The sequence below is a fragment of the Chaetodon auriga genome, chromosome 12 (assembly GCF_051107435.1).
Source record: "Chaetodon auriga isolate fChaAug3 chromosome 12, fChaAug3.hap1, whole genome shotgun sequence".
In the NCBI taxonomy this organism is placed as follows: Eukaryota; Metazoa; Chordata; class Actinopteri; order Chaetodontiformes; family Chaetodontidae; genus Chaetodon; species Chaetodon auriga.
Window position 1 is genome coordinate 9,151,392 of NC_135085.1, and position 19,106 is coordinate 9,170,497.

The 19,106-nt window shown below is 44.0% G+C and overlaps 4 protein-coding genes across 8 annotated transcripts; 2 read left to right on the top strand and 2 right to left on the bottom strand.

Moving 5' to 3' along the window:
- Window positions 1–121: 121 nt before the first annotated feature.
- Window positions 122–5,931, top strand: aldh9a1b (aldehyde dehydrogenase 9 family, member A1b). The gene is made up of 12 exons (XM_076745138.1): window positions 122–259; window positions 468–677; window positions 1,370–1,515; window positions 2,012–2,141; window positions 2,783–2,917; window positions 3,373–3,569; window positions 3,742–3,882; window positions 3,970–4,158; window positions 4,238–4,325; window positions 4,495–4,636; window positions 4,888–5,000; window positions 5,212–5,931. The coding sequence occupies exons 2-12, from the start codon at window positions 506–508 to the stop codon at window positions 5,304–5,306; spliced, it is 1,548 nt and encodes a 515-aa protein (XP_076601253.1). The 5' UTR covers window positions 122–259; window positions 468–505; the 3' UTR covers window positions 5,307–5,931.
- Window positions 5,884–8,441, bottom strand: zte38 (zebrafish testis-expressed 38). 3 transcript variants are annotated; one of them, XM_076745141.1, is made up of 12 exons: window positions 8,057–8,441; window positions 7,732–7,876; window positions 7,508–7,571; window positions 7,318–7,354; window positions 7,196–7,216; window positions 7,085–7,111; window positions 6,914–6,981; window positions 6,689–6,837; window positions 6,360–6,580; window positions 6,222–6,264; window positions 6,108–6,148; window positions 5,884–6,016 (listed from the first exon to the last, which is right to left on the bottom strand). In XM_076745141.1, the coding sequence occupies exons 1-12, from the start codon at window positions 8,105–8,107 to the stop codon at window positions 5,963–5,965; spliced, it is 921 nt and encodes a 306-aa protein (XP_076601256.1). In that variant the 5' UTR covers window positions 8,108–8,441; the 3' UTR covers window positions 5,884–5,962. The 3 variants fall into 3 exon arrangements, with proteins under 3 accessions (XP_076601256.1, XP_076601254.1, XP_076601255.1); XM_076745139.1 differs by having other exon boundaries at window positions 5,884–6,148; XM_076745140.1 differs by having other exon boundaries at window positions 6,108–6,264.
- A 72-nt stretch (window positions 8,442–8,513) lies between these two features.
- prdx1 (peroxiredoxin 1) lies at window positions 8,514–11,592 on the bottom strand. The gene is made up of 6 exons (XM_076745142.1): window positions 11,536–11,592; window positions 10,538–10,679; window positions 10,228–10,381; window positions 10,019–10,141; window positions 9,745–9,875; window positions 8,514–9,189 (listed from the first exon to the last, which is right to left on the bottom strand). Exons 2-6 carry the CDS (start codon window positions 10,641–10,643, stop codon window positions 9,107–9,109), a joined length of 597 nt encoding a protein of 198 aa, XP_076601257.1. The 5' UTR covers window positions 10,644–10,679; window positions 11,536–11,592; the 3' UTR covers window positions 8,514–9,106.
- Window positions 11,593–14,667: 3,075 nt separating this feature from the next.
- Window positions 14,668–18,341, top strand: LOC143329457 (nuclear autoantigenic sperm protein-like). Of its 3 annotated transcripts, none has more exons than XM_076745343.1 (13): window positions 14,668–14,801; window positions 14,925–15,035; window positions 15,363–15,443; window positions 15,574–15,680; window positions 15,787–16,116; window positions 16,226–16,311; window positions 16,391–16,467; window positions 16,554–16,627; window positions 16,731–16,919; window positions 17,009–17,172; window positions 17,584–17,655; window positions 17,760–17,852; window positions 17,942–18,341. In XM_076745343.1, exons 2-13 carry the CDS (start codon window positions 14,935–14,937, stop codon window positions 18,041–18,043), a joined length of 1,476 nt encoding a protein of 491 aa, XP_076601458.1. In that variant the 5' UTR covers window positions 14,668–14,801; window positions 14,925–14,934; the 3' UTR covers window positions 18,044–18,341. The 3 variants fall into 3 exon arrangements, with proteins under 3 accessions (XP_076601458.1, XP_076601457.1, XP_076601459.1); XM_076745342.1 differs by having other exon boundaries at window positions 17,009–17,181; window positions 17,942–18,189; XM_076745344.1 differs by having other exon boundaries at window positions 14,706–14,801; window positions 14,930–15,035; window positions 17,009–17,181; window positions 17,942–18,189.
- Window positions 18,342–19,106: the final 765 nt, after the last annotated feature.

Consider the following 19,106-nt stretch of genomic DNA (forward strand, 5'->3'; position numbering starts at 1 on the left):
TTTCAATATAGTTTGATTTAAAACATGGACAATATATATTCAATGAAATTAGGAATTTGTAACTGTTTTTTGTGTTACACAGTAAAAATATCCAATCGTCTGACACGCTCTGACGGATGACGTCAGCAAGGGACCCGCATTGTTCGCCCCGCCTCCTGGTTGAGTCTGTGCTGAATAATGTGACATTAACTGAGCAATATACCAACTATTCACTGTTTCAGCTGCTTATAAAACTTAGAAAGTGTGAGGGAGCCTGAACGTAAGTTTGCCAAGACCCAAATACAACCATGAAACATGACCAATGACTAGGCGAGGAAAAAGTAGCGTTTGGCTCACAAAGTGTAGCTAACTAGTCAACTCTAGTTAACAGCATTAACTCAGCTGGGTGAAACTCCCTTTGGTGTTTTCTGATGTTGTAGGTTTTGCTTAAACTATGTGACAGCGTCGCAGGTGTGTATGTCTTACAGTTATCCGCTAAAGTGCGAGCAACGGAGCCCAACTGAGAATGCTTCAGAGACTCGCTGCGTGCTTGCGGCCGCCTCTTCCACTCGCGGCCGCGGTACGGTACGTCTCGTCGGGCTCCGTGGACGTCACGCTCCCGCTGAACTTCTGGGCTGGGAAGAGATGGAGGAGCCGAGAGAAAAGCAGCAAAGAACATGTTTACGAACCCGCAACAGGTAAGTGACACAATTCTTTGACATTAAAGGAGGGCTCTCTGTCATTTGACATTGTTGACAGTGTTTCCTAAGTGGACTTTGGTCACTGCTGTGTGAGGATGTCTGTCTGGTGGTCTCTGGCCTGGAAGTCAATAGTAGGTTTTTTAACAGGTCACCTTTCTGAATCCATTTTAATTGTGTACGTAATGCATGGTCTGTATTTGACCGCTACGTATCCAAAGGCAGGCAGCTGTGCACACACGCTGTTTTACTTGCTGATCAGTAAAGCACATCCATTCACACCGTGCCAGGTTCATGTGCAACCCGTTTTCTGACCCCTGTGCGGCTTTAGTGGAGCAGAACCAAGTCGTGTGAACACATCCTCGCTGTTACAGCTTTCTCTGTACCCTGTAGGTGGTAGATTTTTCAGTCTTATTGATTTTAAGGCTCTTTGTGGCTTGGTTCCGAGTTTGAACACAGATATCTTAACTCCATTTTAGCTACCACACAAAGTGTGTGCAGCCAGCTATTCAAGCACAATGATGCTCCTTTTCCAATAACCAGTTCCATTATCATGAAACACTTCAACACCACAGTGTGCCTACAGAAAAAAGCAAAGTGAGGTGGCCTTGCCACATAGAAAGCATCTTTTGTTTTTATATTCAACCCACATACTTAACTGTGTTCACCATCATATGTTTCACTCCCTGCAGGACGAGTCTTGTGTCATTTGGAGCCGTGTGGTGCTGTGGAGGTCGATCAGGCTGTGGAGGCTGCCAAGTCGGCCTATGGCCCATGGAGCAAAATGTCTGGGATGGAAAGGGCGAGGATCATGATAGAAGCTGCCCATATCATTGAGGTTTCTTTTTTTTTTTTTTTCTTTTTTTTTTTGTTCATTTGAATGCGACTCCTGAGAATATGTGAATTGGCACAAAGAGCACATAAGAATTGCTGCAGAGGTCCTTGGCCTGGTTTCCTAAAAGCTTTTAGTGTTCTGGTGATTTGATGAAGCCTCTTTTATATCATGCATAACAAACATCTCTACAGTAGGAATCACCATGTTATGTATGTTGTACAATTAATGTAAAGTTGCAGCCTGTTCCATACAATCCACATCATTATTGTCTCAGACGTCTGGAGAGGTCAAAAGTCCAAGAGTGTTTAATGTCCATAACTGATGTCATCTGCATCCTTTGAGACCAGCACAGACTTTATCTTGAAACTCAATAGCTTCTACTTAAATTCATGTTACTTCATGAAAAGCGCATCCTGTTTGTCTCAGTGATGGATTTGGGATGTTGTGTAACAGCAATATAAACAAAATGTCTTACACTTACCCTGGATTTCCTGTACAGAGCAGGAGAGAGGAGATAGCTGAAATGGAAGTGGTCAACAATGGGAAGTCCATCACAGAGGCCCGTCTGGATGTGGACTCTGCCAGACTGTGTATAGAGTACTATGCAGGGCTGGCTAGCACTCTGGCAGGTTGGTACAATGCAACTAATGAGTCTGAAGACTGGAAGCAAATAAAATAACTGATATGGGCGTGATAGCCAGCAGTTTGATTCAGTATTATGAACTATGTTATCTACGCTGTTTGTTCATTTTAAGGTTTAGTGGGAATACAATGGCACATTAGCCCATTATAAGGTATTAGTGAAAATGTGATCATTCATCTTAAACGCTGGCATTGCTGTCAGGGAATGAAAGCAGCACCTGCCACACAACCAAATACAGGGTAAATGTTGTTTATGGCATTTAAAAACTGTCACCTGCCAGCACGTGATGTCTTCCATTACTTGTAAATTAGACACTTTATACAGTCAGTTTACTAAATTTCCTTTCCTGCCACCTAAAACTTCTCTTGATTTAATCTTAAAATGAAGGCTTTATACATGTTTTGTACAGCTATATTTGACAGGGAAGACTTGCCAGTTGCTGTCGATAAAGGAAAGCTGGGAAAATTCAGACCCTGATTGCCATCATGTGTTAGTAGAAAAAAAGACTTTATGCAAAAATGTTCTGGCCTACATTTCTGGGGTCACCACTTTTTAAAACTAAAATCTGAAAAATGTAATCTGAAACCTCTGTTTTGCTGTTTGTACTTCTGCCTTTCCTTCATCAAGGCCAACATGTCCAGCTGCCCGGGGGGTCCTTTGCCTACACCCGCAGGGAGCCTCTGGGAGTCTGTGTTGGCATTGGTGCTTGGAATTATCCTTTTCAGATAGCTGCCTGGAAGTCAGCTCCAGCCCTGGCCTGTGGTATGGGATGCTTTGAAAGTTATTAATAAATGATTACCTTAATTACATCTAAGTTATTTCCTCTATCAGGAAGGTTATGCTTTAATTTTTAAACCAAATTTGGTGCTTGTGATTTTGAATGAATATGAAAAAACATTTTTCTGTAATTTGTTGTCAAATTCCTCTGGGTCTGGCTTATTTGACATAAACTACCAGGAACTCCTAAACATATTCCACCTATAGATGGTGCTACAGCAACATAATGAATGTAAATGGTCAGATCGATCTCAGCTGTCATGAGTTCGTCTGTTCACACAAATCTTCAGACTTTGTGATGCAACAAGCCCTAACATTCACAATTTATTAATTTGTCCCTAAACCACAGCTGCTGTCATGTCTATATGTGTGTTTTCTAGTTGATGAGATGCATCAAGTAATGAGCCTTACTTGTTCATTTTCTCTATCATCTAAAATAGGCAACTCCATGGTGTTCAAGCCGTCACCAGTGACGCCTGTGACAGCGGTCATGCTGGCAGAGGTGTATGCCAAGGCTGGAGCTCCCGAGGGACTGTTCAACGTGGTGCAGGGCGGCCAGGAGACTGGAAGCTTACTCTGCCACCACCCAGACGTCGCCAAGGTGTCCTTCACAGGGAGTGTTCCCACAGGCAAGAAGGTCAGCGACTACGAATTCTATACCATGACAACTTTTCTTGGCTCTATCAGTATGACACTCAGTCGTAAAACCCCTCTCATGATTGGGAGTAGTAGTCGTCAAGATTTAGGATTTCTAGATTTAGGATTTGAGGGTTGTCTTTTCCACCCTAATCTGAGCAATGGACCCACAGATCATGGAGATGGCATCCAAGGGGGTGAAGCCTGTGACTCTGGAGCTTGGGGGGAAATCTCCTCTTCTCATCTTTCAGGACAGTGATGTGGAGAACGCTGTGAGAGGAGCTCTCATGGCCAACTTCTTGTCTCAAGGCCAGGTGAGGAGTGCTCTGCTTTGGATGTCTGTCACAGTGCCAGCCTGTCTGCACACTGAGGCATATTTGATTTGATTACATGTGTTATAGGTCTGTAGCAACGGTACAAGGGTGTTTGTTCAGAGGGATATTCTGCCTGAGTTTGTGGAGGAGGTGGTGAAGAGGACCCGGGCAATCGAGATAGGGGACCCACTACTGGAGAGCACCCGAATGGGAGCACTGGTCAGCCGACCTCACCTGGAAAAAGTCCTGTCCTTTGTTGAACAGGCAAAGAAAGAGGTAAGTCCTCAAAACGTCTTGTGTTTGTCAACAGGCTTAACTTCAATTTAGAGCTTGATGTAAGTTGTACTGTTTCTAGGGAGCAACAGTGTTGTGTGGAGGTGAACCTTTTATCCCATCAGATCCCAAACTTAGAGGTGGATACTACATGACTCCATGCATCCTGGGTAACTGCTCCATACATTCCTCCATGACTTTTTAGTCTTTGTTGCAGATTATTTTACTCTTTTAGGGAGTCAAAAGAGATTCATCACTATCTGAGTACAGTTAGAACAGTGACTTTGAGGTCTCACCAGCGTTTCCACATTCCTGTCCTTTCTTTTTTCCCTCGTTTAGGCGACTGCACGGACGAGATGACCTGTGTGAGGGAGGAGATCTTTGGTCCTGTCATGTCTCTGTTGTCTTTTGAAACAGAAGAGGAGGTGCTGCACAGAGCCAATGACACCAGTATGGGTCTGGCTGCAGGAGTTTTCACCAGGTAGGATTGTGGTGAGACATCAAGGGCTAATAAATCAGACTTTTGGACCATGATTATGATGTCTTAAGAAGAATCAGTAGTCTAACCAAAAAACTAACATATGACAATTGATTGGTCAGTAAAGGCATGTGCACCTGGCAGCTGACTCTTACAGGTCGTAGTATTTATGTTATTTTGGCCCTTGTGTGTTATCACTTAAATATTCTAAAAATGAACACAGCTAAATGGAGGATTTTCTTTTGCGTCTGTAGGGATGTGAGACGAGCACACCGTGTGGTGGAACACCTCAAGGCTGGTTCCTGTTTCATCAACAACTACAACATCACTCCAGTGGAGGTGCCCTTTGGAGGCTTCAAAATGTCAGGTACAGTCTGGTTGGGAACATGTGGACCAGGAGTCCACCAGGACCAGGACAAGTCAAGCTGACCCATGTCTGTAAAGTCAATATGCCTAAAAGAAAAATTCGAAGTCTATTACAAAACAACATCAGCAGCTAATCTGATCACTGTGGAGAGTACCTCTTTATTTAAAAACCTCCTCAGTGGAAGTTAACATCTTCTCTTTACATTCACCAGGCATAGGACGGGAGAACGGCCAGGTAACGATCGAACACTACTCCCAGCTCAAGACTGTGTTTGTGGAGATGGGAGATGTGGACAGCTTCTTCTAAGACACACACACACATCAAGAAGATGGAGCTGTAACACTGACCCAGAGACTAATGGTCTGGACCAGAACATAGAACACTTCTATCACTCATGCTCAAAGTGATGAGAAACGAGCCACGATCTCAGGAGCTCAAGTCCGTCCTGAAAATGAGCCATAACATTTCTCAGTATTTACTGAACGTGAGGTGAATGTCACAGTGAGCCGTCAGATTAGAGATTGTTCTTAGTATTTACTGAACCTTAATTGATTTCAGCTACTAGATACGAGTCACATGCTGTGATACATGATTTGCACTGTGTTTTCTTGCTTCATATATTCTGTCATAAATGTACAGAATAGAATTTTTACAGTGTTCGCTACAAGCCAAGCTTTATTTCTTGAACAATACACAGCAATATATTTTTATACATGCAAAATACTGAACAGTAAAGCATCTAGACTGAACACTGCAGTACGCTTTGTCTAAATTCAAACTGGGACAGTAACATCCCGCCTCGTGGGTAGAGATAAACCTGTAAGGAACCTGTCTAACACATTTCACTCATCAACTCAATTGTAATATCACATTAAAGTGTTTAACATTGCAGTAAAATCAACAAACAGTCCATGTTTGTGTTTACATTGCTGACTGAGCTTTTCCTTTGTGTAACATTGAGGCTAAATCCTTCTTTTCTTCTTCTTCTTCTGCAGTTTTTTGGCAGCTACATTTCTCTATGATAGACAAAAGCAGGTAAATACCTGTCCAGTTTGCATGAAGCCCTATGCATACTCTAATATAATCAAGCCCTTCATAAAACTGTACCTTTGCCAGAGGTCTTGTCGGTTTCTTGAACTGTGCAGACTCTGTTTAAATGAAATCCAACAGGGTAAACCCTTTGATCAATTTTACAGATTGTCACAGTAGAAGCACACTCACCATCTTCAGAGGGTAGATCCTTTTCTTCATATTCATGAGGATCCTGTAAACACATTTTACAGATAGTTAGAATTAACTGGCAGCAAAATGCACAAGTATACAAGTGCAGCTTTTAAATAATCCTCCTTTTGGACCGACCTTGATTGCTTTCCTTCTCTGAGACACCGGCTTGGTCTCCCTCAGATGGTTCTCTTCTTGAAGCTTCTCCAGCCGGCCTTGTTCCGCTGACACTCGCACTCTCAAGGTGTGGAAGGCCGTCTGCACCTCACCCACAGTGAAGTGCACTGCCATGCCTTCAAACCAGAGGCTGTCACATGTGCCCTCCCTGAAGCCTGGTGGTTGGTAGTCAGCAGGGGTGACTTTGAAAGGCAAGCAAGGAAACATGTTTTCACTATGCTGCCAGGTAAATTAATCCAGGACCTGAGCTGATTCTTGCTTTGTTGGGCTGTGGCATGAACGCGTCTTACTGTCGTCATAGTAGTAGAGCTTCATGGTGAGGTACACGCCGCTGGGGAGGGCGTCCAGGTTCTGCATGAGCAGGAAGAGCTTCCTGATGAGCAGCACCGAGGCTCTCTTGGTGTCTTCCAGTGTCACCTGCAGCTGCACGTCGTCATTCCTGTGGTTTCGTGCAGGTTACATCACCATCAATTCAATCACGTGTGCCGGCACAAACGTAGAGTGACATTCCAAACCTGACTATGTCCATCTCTGGCCCCCTCTCAGTGTATTTGAATTTGAACTGGTAGGACTCAATGATGCACTGCAAAAAGAGAAAAGGAAATCTAAATGTGCCTTACTGTTGATCAGACACAAAAGCCTGTTTCTAGTCAGAGTGTGAACACATGTTTTAAGAGAAAACTTACATTGGGTTCATCTGGATTGGTGTACACCTAGAATGCAATAACGTGTTACTTTTTCTCTTTGTAAGCAACGTGTTAGCTATAAATCTTGCTTTAGTGACTTAACTAACCTACCCCAATGAATACAATCTGGAGCTGTGAAGAGGACAACAATTATAATAAACGCAGTGGCAGTATAAATCAAAATGGATGATCACATGACACATTACAAATTCAAAGTGGATGCGTTAACTTACATAGCGCTTCTCTAATGCATCGAAACAGCCCATCATCCTAGAACAGACAAGATTGTAGGGGGTGAAAAACAGCAATGAGGCCAGGAAATGACCTTCAAGCCACCGAGAGCTGATTATGACCACAGATGAAACACAGGTTGAAGAGCTGCTGCGCTGTCTGGGAGCATGAAGGCAGGAGCATCATAATCACCATTTCACAACTTTACTGGCTCCTGAGGTCCTGCAGTCCTCACGCAACACTTTGATGCACAAATCTGAAATGGCAAACGACATGAGAAACATAGATGATGAAGGATAAAGAGTAATGATTTCCACCATCATCCTGTAAAACTGTGATTTCTTTCAATTTTAAACACTGACTTCAACACTTTGGCGTTGGGTAGTTTCTATAAAGTGTTTCAGACTTGCGTTCACCTTCCAGATATCTAGATTTGTAGGCATCCTCTGGAAAAATCCCTCTGAGGTAGGTAATGGAGGACACTGCCAGAGCCATCATCCTCTTGACGAAGACAAGGGACTCCTGCTCGGTTCTCAGGTCGTTCAGGAACAATCGTGTCCACTTAAAGACAGACGACAGAAGACGGTGAGGAAAGGGCGAGAACAGCGGAGCTAAATGTCACTTGGTGCCATACGGTGGCGCTATTGTTGTAAAGCCGTGATAACATTGACTCATATATACAAAAACTAAATAAATTAAACATTAAACATGTCTTAGTAAGCTGGTCTGCTGTGGTCAAACCTCGGGAGTTTCCACTGCGCTCCTCCTGACGCACGTCTTCCCAGCTGCCATGTCCTCTTCTCAGGTTAGCTCTGTCCTGTTAGCTTGAGTCGATGCTAACTATGAATTAACGCGGCTAACACTATGAACACATGAACGTTCATCCTCAGCTAAGAGCAGTCCGCTCCCGCCAAAAACGCTCCCGGATGAGACTGATAATAATTACCAGAGGAACGTTTTAACTAAGCGGAGGGACATTTGGCTTCTTGGTCACTCACATTCATATTACTGACTATTAATTCAAGTGAAACACATGAAGAGAAGCTCTCTATTGTTATAACTGCTAAGGCACAGGTGTAATTATGGTGATGATGACCGCCATGTTTGAATTAGGTGTGTCAGTTACAAAGTTCAACACATGACCCTGAGAGTGACTGAACATCTGAATGAGTCTATTGACAGACAAAACGAGACACTGTCAACTCATACAGGTTTTATCAGTTACTTTAGCAAATAAGACTTCAAAAGACACACAGTTGTAGTTTCTCCTAACAGGACCATGAAAACAGTCAGGAACATGTCGCCCCACCCCACCCACACACCCACACACCCACCCACACACACACACACACACATCTGACCCGGTATGGTTGAACTAAATATGTCCCTTTAGGAGCGTGTTACAAGCTTTTATTCTTTATTTTGACGTTAAGAACATGTGTTGTTCACTGTAAAAAAACAACAACAAAAAAACCCCCATCATAACAGAGAGGCATGTGTGTGGCTTCATTCCAATAAAAACACGTATATGGTCCTTTGCATCTAACAATGGTAAGGAATGACATGAAGGAACAGACGAGACATTTAGCGTGCGTTACCACAGCATAATTACAGCTACATACTTTGGTCAGAAGTGCACTATTTACTCTACAGACAACAGAACACACGCAGCATGTTGACTACAGAAACTGCCTCCTAACCACTCCACAGGCACAGCAGCGGGCTGAAATATTGTTCTCTGGAAATGTAATCTTGAAGTGAGATCTGCTGCAGACTCCGGCCTTCGACTTATTAATGCTTGGAGAAGAATTCTTTACTCTTCTGAACATCAGGCTTGATGGTGTCACTTCCTGGTTTCCAGCCAGCTGGGCACACTGAAACGATAAGCCTGTAGTGAGTCCTTGCCCAGTAGATCAAACAGTTCAGACTTGTGCTAATATAAGACACATATTCAGTATATAACAGCTGTTACCTGAAGTTCACAGCACGGAAATGAACCAAAGGTGAATTTGTGAATCAAATCAAATGTATTTCTGCTACACCACCCTCAATTTATTGCCCTCCTTTAAGTCTACAATCATACCTCAATTTGTTGCAAAGTTAATGTAAACCTTAGCACTGATAAGAGGTTCAGCTTTGAATTTGAATAAGCCTTTAAGCTCTTTGCCCTGTCTTCCCAAATGGCCAATAGCAACTTTGAATTCATGTGTGGTGGTGAGATGTGCAACAGTTCAATGATCAACACAACCATATCTGGGTCATGGAGAGCTTGATGAGAGCAATGATATCACTGACAGTGAAGCACATTCCAAGCAATCTTGAAATCTTTTCGTAGAAAAAAAATCAAGTGACACGCGACCAGTTGCAGTAAAACACAGTGCGTACATTCAATTGGTAAACATCTGCAGTATGTACCAGCAGTGACTTACCTTCTCCGTGCTTGTCAGTGAACTGAAAGGCTTGGACCAGGCGCAGGGTCTCATCAACACTACGTCCAACTGGGAGGTCGTTGATGGTGATCTGTCTCAGGACGCCCTTGTTGTCAATGATGAACAGACCCCTGAAACAGAGAGCCAGATCAGGTAAGTTAAAAAGGTGTGTTTAGTGTGTCTCCCTCTGAAAGCAAAGGCAACATCAACTCGCGTGTTTCTAATCTTTATTGAAGCACACTGAAACAGCCCAACGCCACATTGTTGAACCCACCTGTAGGCGATGCCCTCGTCCTCCTTTAGGACACCATAATCTGTGGAGATGGTGCGTCGTATGTCAGACACCAGGGGGATCTTCATGGAACCCAGACCACCCTGCTTACGAGGTGTGTTGATCCTTTGAAGGCACAAACCAGAAAGACAAGGTGAGGAGTTTGCAAGAGTAAACCCACACATGCCGAAAATACAAAACCTTAAAACTACCATGCGAAATGGGAGAAGTGTGAGTCGACGGAGGCGCCGATGACCTCACAGCCGATCTTCCTGAAATCTTCGGCAGCGTCACTGAAAGCGATGATCTCAGTTGGGCACACGAAGGTGAAGTCCAGGGGATAGAAGAAGAAGACGACGTATTTCCCTTCACCAAAGGAGAAGAAAACAAATAAGGCCGTCTGTCATGTGACAACGCAGCAATTCATTCAGTCTTTAGAAGTGTAAATGAACACATTGAGGGATCACAAAGCGGTGAAGAGAACAGTCATCAAAGCAACCTCCGACACAGGTTGAGGTATACCTCTGTAGTCTGACAGCTTCAGGTCCTTGAACTGTCCGTCCGGCATCACTGCTTTGGCTGTAAAGTCTGGGGCCAGCTTCCCAATATGTGCCTTGCCTGCAGCCATCTTCAGTCTGACCAGATTGCAGAGGACGTGAACTGTCTGTGGATGACACAATCCAAAAATCACAAATGTACATTTCTTTGTGTTGGGTGTGACATCGTGGCTGAACCATAACCGTTCCTCATTTACAGGACAAGGACATCATATCATTTATTCTCAACCCAGCTGTCCAATCGTTCAGCCTCTTGCAAAATCACGATGCATTTCAGGGCTGCAACTAATGATTTTTTTTTGCTCTGATCTTCACCTGATCTGCTCATTATCATAAAAAAAATCATAAAATAGAATGGTGTAATAATATAATAGTTATTTTGGAATCAAGGAATACACGTTAAACTCCACATTGAATCCGCAGTGATCTGTGATGCAGGTCTTGACAGTAACTCTGAACCTCAGCACCGAGACTTTACCTGAGGGCGAAAACTGGAAACAGAGCGAAACTATTAATCATTTCCTCTTCCCTCTTTAAATTCTCTATTGTTTCCGCATATGGATATTTTTCAAAGTCTCTGTCTTGACATAAATTTCTGGTATCTTTCCAGGAGCAGCCACCTGAATTCTCTGGTCAGAGTAAAACTATGACGCCAAAGCGCGTTTTGGGATTTTACGAGCTCACGTAAACTGAAGCACCAAAAATGTCGATATCGGCGCAAAAAATCAGTTCATAAACACAAACTATGAAGGACTTAACCTTTTCCTCAACTCTTTCCTACTTTAAAACCCCTGTCATGTTTTCATCTGGTGAAAACCCACTTGTTGAACGTTTCAGCGACAACCACGGACCTAAAAAAATAATTAAATAAAACCTAATTGCACACTTTAAAGAAACGAGAACAACTTTAACCAGTTATACACAATGAGGCGAACATAACTGAATGGATTTTGTAACACGTACCTCAGCTTTGATCACACCACACACACTGACGGAGTGGAGAGGGGAGTGCAGCTGCCGTTTGAATCGATTGGAGAATTTATACCCGGGCTCACTTCTCGCGAGAAGACGTTCAGAGCGTGACTTCGACCCACTTCAGTCCAGTCCTCCAGGCTCAACAATCCAACTACACAGCATGACTGTGCAATTTTCCCTGTCGCTTTTCTGGGAACTTTTCTGCTCTTGTGAAACCAAATCATACATTGCAGTACAGGGTGAGGAGAAGAGCCCTGCAGGAAATATTCCTCAAACTTCCCTTACAAAGTTTCACAGTTATATTCAGTTATCCCTGTGGAACATCTTTGACCCCTGTGTTTCATCCGCTTCACTTGACATTCAGGGGTCACAGAATCATGAGGCTTCATCATATGACTCAGGATGTGGAGCCAGTCCATTGTCATCATGATCATACACGAAACAACATCTTCACATCACTGGGTCGAACATGTCCACGCATGTAAACACACACAGCTTTTCCTAAAAATAATAGAAACAGCACATACCATATTAGTTTTCAACCATAAAATAGCTTGAATAGTCAATATCCTTAATTTATATTAACTATAGACTGAGACAATTAGTAATAACATTCTTTATTCTATTAAAGCTCTGTAAGACTGTGAGCCAATTTCCTCCACGTTTCCTGGATCGTCATTTAGACCCAAAGTATTTTGCATTTACAGTGGGGCGTAGTGGACGAGGCACTGAACTGTTGCAACATGTTGTACTTATTCTGTGGGCTGCACAAGGCATTTTTCATTCTCATTTCCTCCTGACTGTCTATGTGAATGACTTGGCTGAGACACAGCATCTCTTGTCTATGCATTAACATACTGGCAGCTGTTGCTGTAATGAAAAAGGAACTTAAACTGACATTTTACTCCCTGTTAAAAGAGTCTGTTATGGATAAAAATGTATTTTGGTAATTACATTTTTAAGGTACACCCAACTTGTTTAACTTGAGTTTTTAATGTCTCCCTGTTAATATTATGCTGGTTGTACAAATACCACTTAACTAATGTTGACTTACAGTGAGCAACCGTTTCCTGGGCCGTGGAGGTTTAATCCCATTGACTGGTTACGTCATATAAGGTTGAGAGGTGTTATCATATCTGCTCACTCCACGTGACGGATGTTAAGACCCTTCTTTTAGTCTTATCATCTGTCCTGATTCCTAAGTCCAATGCAAAATTATATGCATTTCCACCCATCTTTAAATCCGTTGTTCCCTAATTTTGATCTGAGTGAACTCAGATCATTGAACAAAAAGGCTGACCTGAGCCTAATGTGCTGTACGTGGAACAACAAGCCTTGTGTGTCTAACAATGATTCCACTACAAGAAGAGAAAAAAACGACGAAAGGGAAGTGAGCTGGTTTCACAGTGCAACACACTGTAAGTCACAGTGTATCTTAGATTGTACTGTTTTTCAGCTGGTAAATTAAAACAGTTGATAGTTGATCAACTGAATCATCTCTTTTTTTAACCTTTAATGACCCTAATACCCTAACAAAAAGTCTAATATCTGCTCACAGGTTTAGGAAATTTCAGGAAATGAAGCTCTATATGCTGTATTATTTATATGAAGCCTGCACTGTCAGATTATATTAGTTCACCTGAGTGTAACCTGGACAGACAGAGGCTGTTATGCTCAAACAGCCCTTCCACCATGCCTCTTTTCTCCGCTGTCACAGAACGACATCTCTGTATGCCGTTACCATGGCCACCGCATCAAGGACCAGATAAGAGGGGGCCACACAATAACCTCCTGTTAGAAGCACTGCGGTGGGTGAGTGATCAAACGCTGCCCTGTGTTCATCTCCTGTATCACAATATGCACATAATTAGTGCATCTGCTCCACTGCTGATTCCAAAGCAACTGGACGTTTGAAGGGCACTTGTGTGTCCATCATCCTGGTCACATTCAGCAGTTTGATTTATCAGAATAGATCTGTTAAATGGATACCATTATGGATGGAAGTGCTGGTGAATTAATGTAGTCCTGTGTTCAATTTCAGTTGTTTCCCCAAGAGCATTCATGTGAGGGTATACAAATACATTTAATGGCTGTATAGTGCGTCACTGGTCTGTGGGGGTTTCATTGTGGTTTTATTGGTTATCAGCCCCAACACATCCACCAAGTGGAGGGGGCAGATCTCAAAGGATACTGCAACGTGTTTCAAAACATTCGGAAGTAATGTAAATATTGACAAGAAAAGACAAATTGAATCAGTTCACAATGTTTTCTAAATGAATGTGTTTGTGCTGTCTCTGTTTCACGGAATGACATTAAATGAATATTTTGAGAATTTGGGAAATCTTCTCATTCACTTTCTTGATGATAGTTAGATGAGAAGATTGATAGCACTCAGGGTCCTATCAATCTTCTCATCTAAGTTCAAAAGGCCACACTATTCATTTAAAGATACAGATACCCCACTGTCCTCATAGCTTTGACCTTCAATAAATCAGCCCTTAATAAATCCCCATTCAAACCGATTGCTTCTGATTGAATAAATGGTGAACTCAACGAGGCCTGGTGTGTTGTGTTGGTAGATTTTACTGGGAAATTATAGTTGTTGAAGCCGTGTCTCCAATAATGACGGTGTGAGGGGAGTTGAGTAGCATTGTCTCAGTGTGAGGCTGATTGGATGCCGGTCCAGACTTGTCTTGACAAGGTGGCGACACGGTGGAGTCAGCAGGAGGGACTCCGAGGGGAGCTGGACAACCCATGTCCCCCACAGCAGGACATGACAGCAGTACTCTGTATGTGTGTACATACACACTGCTCATGTGTGTACATACAGAGTGAAACAAACACATGCACACATATACATATACATTGCCACACCTAATTTTTATCAGTATCTTTCATCAATTATTCTATAGTGATCACATAAACTGTTATATACAGTAGTGGTATTTATGGATATTCATAATAACAGTATTAAATGAAAAGAATCTCTCTATATAAGACATTATGAAATCAATAATAATATAGCCTAAATAAATGCAAACAAAATAATCATCTTGAACGCTCCGTGCGTTCTGTGCCTTTAAGAATTCTCCCGCGCTGGTTCATGAATCCGGAAGTCGACCGGAAGGGGCAGGAATATTTCGCGCCAAATTGAAACAACGGAGCAGTGAGTGAGCGCTGGAAGAGACGACCTGAGACACGGACTTCCAGACTCTGCTTTAAACGTTTCACCCGTTGTTTCAAGGTCGAGGAAGGTAATTCGTTAACGCAACGTACACGCAGGACGTTAGCCTTCACAAAGACTGACGGACGGAACAGGTGTGTGGGTTCGGCATTGGATTAATAACGTTTCTAAAAACTGTTTACTTTCTGTTCAGTGTAGCCAACATGGAGGAGGCCAACAAGCTAATCGGTACGGGCAAGAAGCACCTGGTGATGGGGAAGGTGGTGGAGGCGGTGAGCGCCCTGCAGGAGGCCTGCAGCCTGCTGTGAGTTAACGATGAGACAAAAGCAAACTGCTGGAGCGACACACACACACACATATATATATATATAGAAGAATAAAGTGTATATTTCCTCTATATTATAACTTGAGCTGACTTATATGGGAGTTTTTGACTGTTAGAAGTTCTGCTGTAAGAGGCAGTGACGCAAATGATTGGTACTGTGTGAAGATGCCTTTTGCATGCGTGTAAAACACACACACACACACACACACACACACACACACACACACACAGTGGCTGCCATGTGGGCTTTCATGCTGATGATAATCTGACATTAAAACAGATTTTTATTTTTTCTGTTCATTTCAGAGCCAAAAAGTATGGGGACACAGCAGACGAGTGTGGAGAGGCTTTCTTCTGGTGTGGGAAAGCTCTGCTGGATTTAGCACGGTAACACCCCCCCCCCCCGTCATTGTTTAACAGATGTAGTAGTAGGAGTGCAGCCAGGTCTCTTTCTGGATTGTGCTCGGTGGTGTTGGTGGTTTTGCATTTGGGAAATGAACTGACACGTCTGTTGTAGGATGGAGAACTCGGTCCTGGGTAACGCTCTGGAAGGAGTGCCAGAGGAAGAGGAGGATGAGCAAAATGTCAAGGACTCCAACGTTGACAGCACTGAAAACATTGATGGTGAGGAGACAATGTTATATATGATTTTTAAAGTGAGTCGATTCCATCTTTCGACGTGGGGCTTGTGTTTGTGCTGTTTCCTAACCATCCTCTCTACCGTCAACAGAGAAGACCAGAGACGAGCTGCGGGTTCAGGTGTACGACGCCATGGCCGAGAAGAAAAGCGAAGACGCGGAGAAAAAAGGTGAAGACGTGGAGGAGGTCGAAGGGAAGCAGAGCAAAGCTGAAGAGAAGAGTGGTGACGTGGAAAAGGCGGAGGCTGGTGATGAGCGACAGAACGCGGTGAAGGAAGAGAAGGATGAGCAGACGAGCGACGTCAACGGAAGCAAGACTGAAGGTGAAGACAAGACAGAAAACGGCAAGGAGGCCGAGAAGGAATCAGGAGACAAGGAAGAGGCCGAGAAGGAATCAGGAGACAAGGAAGAGGATGCACAGGGTAACCTTTTTTGCCCTCTCTGTCCATTAAAGGGACAGTTCAACCCAGAATCTGATGGCTTTCTGATGCTTGTAATGGCATTGAACTAAACCTGTTACTGATGTTTCAGATGAGGAAGAAGAGGATGATGAAGGTGACGCAGAAATGGAGGACGATGCAGAGGAGCAAGGCAAAGGAGACGGCGCCGCTGACAAGGTACCTGTCCAGTCGACTCGGTGACCTCAGAATGAGCTGTGAATGTGTGATTTTTACATCTGTGTTTCTGCATGTGTAGGACAGCGAGGATGAGGAGGTGGGCAACCTGCAGCTGGCCTGGGAGATGTTGGAAGTAGCTAAAGTCATCTTTAAAAGGTAATGGAAGCACCGCCATGACTGTGAGGAGTTTGACAGTCACTGAGCTCCAGCTTCCATGTTAACCGACTTTAATTTTAATTAAGGAACGAGACGGAGGAGAAGCAACTCATGGCAGCTCAGACTCACCTGAAACTGGGCGAAGTTTCTGCTGAATCAGGTGCGAACAAAGTTTTTGGTTGGCTTATCTACAACATCAGTTTCTGCTAACTTGACTCCTTTCCAGGAAAGTATGATTTGGAGTTGCTGCCTCTGTCTTCCAGGAAATTACACACAGGCGCTGGAGGATTTCCAGGAGTGTCTGAAGCTGCAGGTGAAGCACCTGGACCCGGACAGCCGCCTGCTCGCTGAGACTCACTACCAGCTCGGCCTGACCTACAGCTTAAATCTCCAGTACAGCCAGGCCATCGAAGAGCTGAAGAGCTCCAGCACCGTCATAAAGAACAGGCTGGGTAAGCGGGGTCGGCCTGCGGCGGCGCTTAAGTCACATTTCAACAGAGGACACGTCTTTGAAGTGTTCTGTATCCACTCTGCCGGACAGACAAACTGCAGGAGGTGCTGGACAAGGCCAAGGACCCGGAGGCTGTACCTGAGGAGAGGAAGGAGATGGAGGAGCTGAAGGCTCTGCTGCCAGAGATCCAGGAGAAGGTGGAGGACGCCACGGAGGGGCTGAAAACGGCGAGCGCCGCCGCTGCTGCTCAGGAGGTGAAGAGTGTACTTGTACATGGTTTGTGATGTCACTATTACATACAGAACACTCAGCAGCTTACTTTAGTGAGGAGTACACTGTTTCCAAAAAAAAAAAAATGTGTTAAGTAGCTCCGGTTTTCTTGCTCGCTCTGGTGTCATCAGGTTTAGGTCAGAGCCAACAAACACAGTCTGAGTGTGAGAGTGGTGATACTGACTTTACATTCTGCTCTACTGAACACACTGATGACCACATTTGAGTCTTATCACAAGTAAACCTTCATATACGTCAGTGCTACACCAACACAACCAGCGCCGCCATCAAACACTTCATCTTACCTGGAGGAGTCAGGGCAGGAAGGTGAAGCTGCCGTCTAAAGGTCTGCTGTATAAAAGCTTGATTCTAACATCATGTCTTGAACCTGTCAGGACGGAGGCTCCACTTCCTCTGCGTTCCCTGGGTCCACTGTGCAGAATGGCGACTCCTCAGCGAGTTCAAAGGTAGGCTGCACTCTGCGTGTGTGTACGTGTAGTGAAAACATGCTGCTGATGTGTCTGACATCTTTTTCTGAGCGCTGATGAGTTGTGGTTCGTTCTCTACGCAGGCTAACGGCACACCAACCAAAGGAGTCAGTTCCACCAACGGACATGCGTCCACCGCGGCAGTCTCTGACATCTCCCACCTGGTCAGGAAGAAGGTGAGGCAGCCGCACCGTGGGTTTCTCACAGCGTGATGACGGTGAGTTGAGTGACAGTCGCGCTTGAATGAACCTGTCTTGTGTTTCAGAGGAAACCGGACGAGAGTCCAGTGAAGGAGGGCGTGGTGAAGAAGGTGAAGCAGGATGCCGGTCAGACCAACGGCGTTCACAAAGCCAACGGAGACACTTAACGGAACGAAGTCGTGAGGTGAGAGATGCTGTTTGCTGAGGTCATCCATCGCCCACCTGAACAAACCATCGGTCTAATCAGGACTGTGCTTATGGTGTGCAGGGTCAGCTCAACTGTTCTGAGGCTGGACCCCCTCCATGTTTTTGTCTGCACCCATGAGATTCACCGACTCGCTGAGCTCTTACTGTTGCTGCACTTGTTTGCTGTTGTAAATATGTGCGTCTTTTTTCGATGCCTGTTGTAATGTGACTGTTCATTCCCACATGTAAACCTATGAAGTTCAATAAAGATTGTTTGATAAAACACAGTCTGCTTTCACTATGTCTGTTCCCTTGTGTCAGATTTCTGCCACGAAGAATATGTGGCTACGACTTAGAAGCATCACATTGAGTTGACTAAGGTGGATTTAGTCAAGCTAATAGGCCTGATTTACAAGATATTTGACCTGTTACAGCAGGAAAACCACAGCTGAAAATATAATAACTAACATTTGAATGGAAAGTCGCCTTTGATTGCAGCTGTGCTTTTCAGCTGTGGAAAAGGTCTTTTTAAAGAAACCTCAAACTTTTGCTTCAGTTGTTTTTCATTCTTAAAATCTTCATAAGCATATATGGGCTGGATACTTCAACACAAACACTGGTAACAGTCATGGAAGGATCTGTTATAGTGATGTGACTGACACAAGACTGGTTGAACATGTCCATAGTTACTTGCTGTATCAAGTGGGACACTGGAAAAGCATTTTTTTGTGCATGTTCAACATAATGGGGCCAATCATTTAGAATTCCAAGTATGCTCATGTCAGCAAAACAACACATAACTGAGACGCACTCTAACTGGCCAGAAATTAAAAAAAAAAAAAAAAATCCTTTCAACAGACCTAACCGCACACAGCAGATGTCAACTTGACTTCTCAGAGTGAAAGGCACAGGTGTTAATGATTATACTAATGGGCCCGTGTCAGGACCCCAGCTGTGCACGCGGCACACAAGCATTACTTACCGGGCCGCCTAACTGGAACTAAGCCACCGTCAGCGTTACTCACAACTCTGTACTTTGCCAGC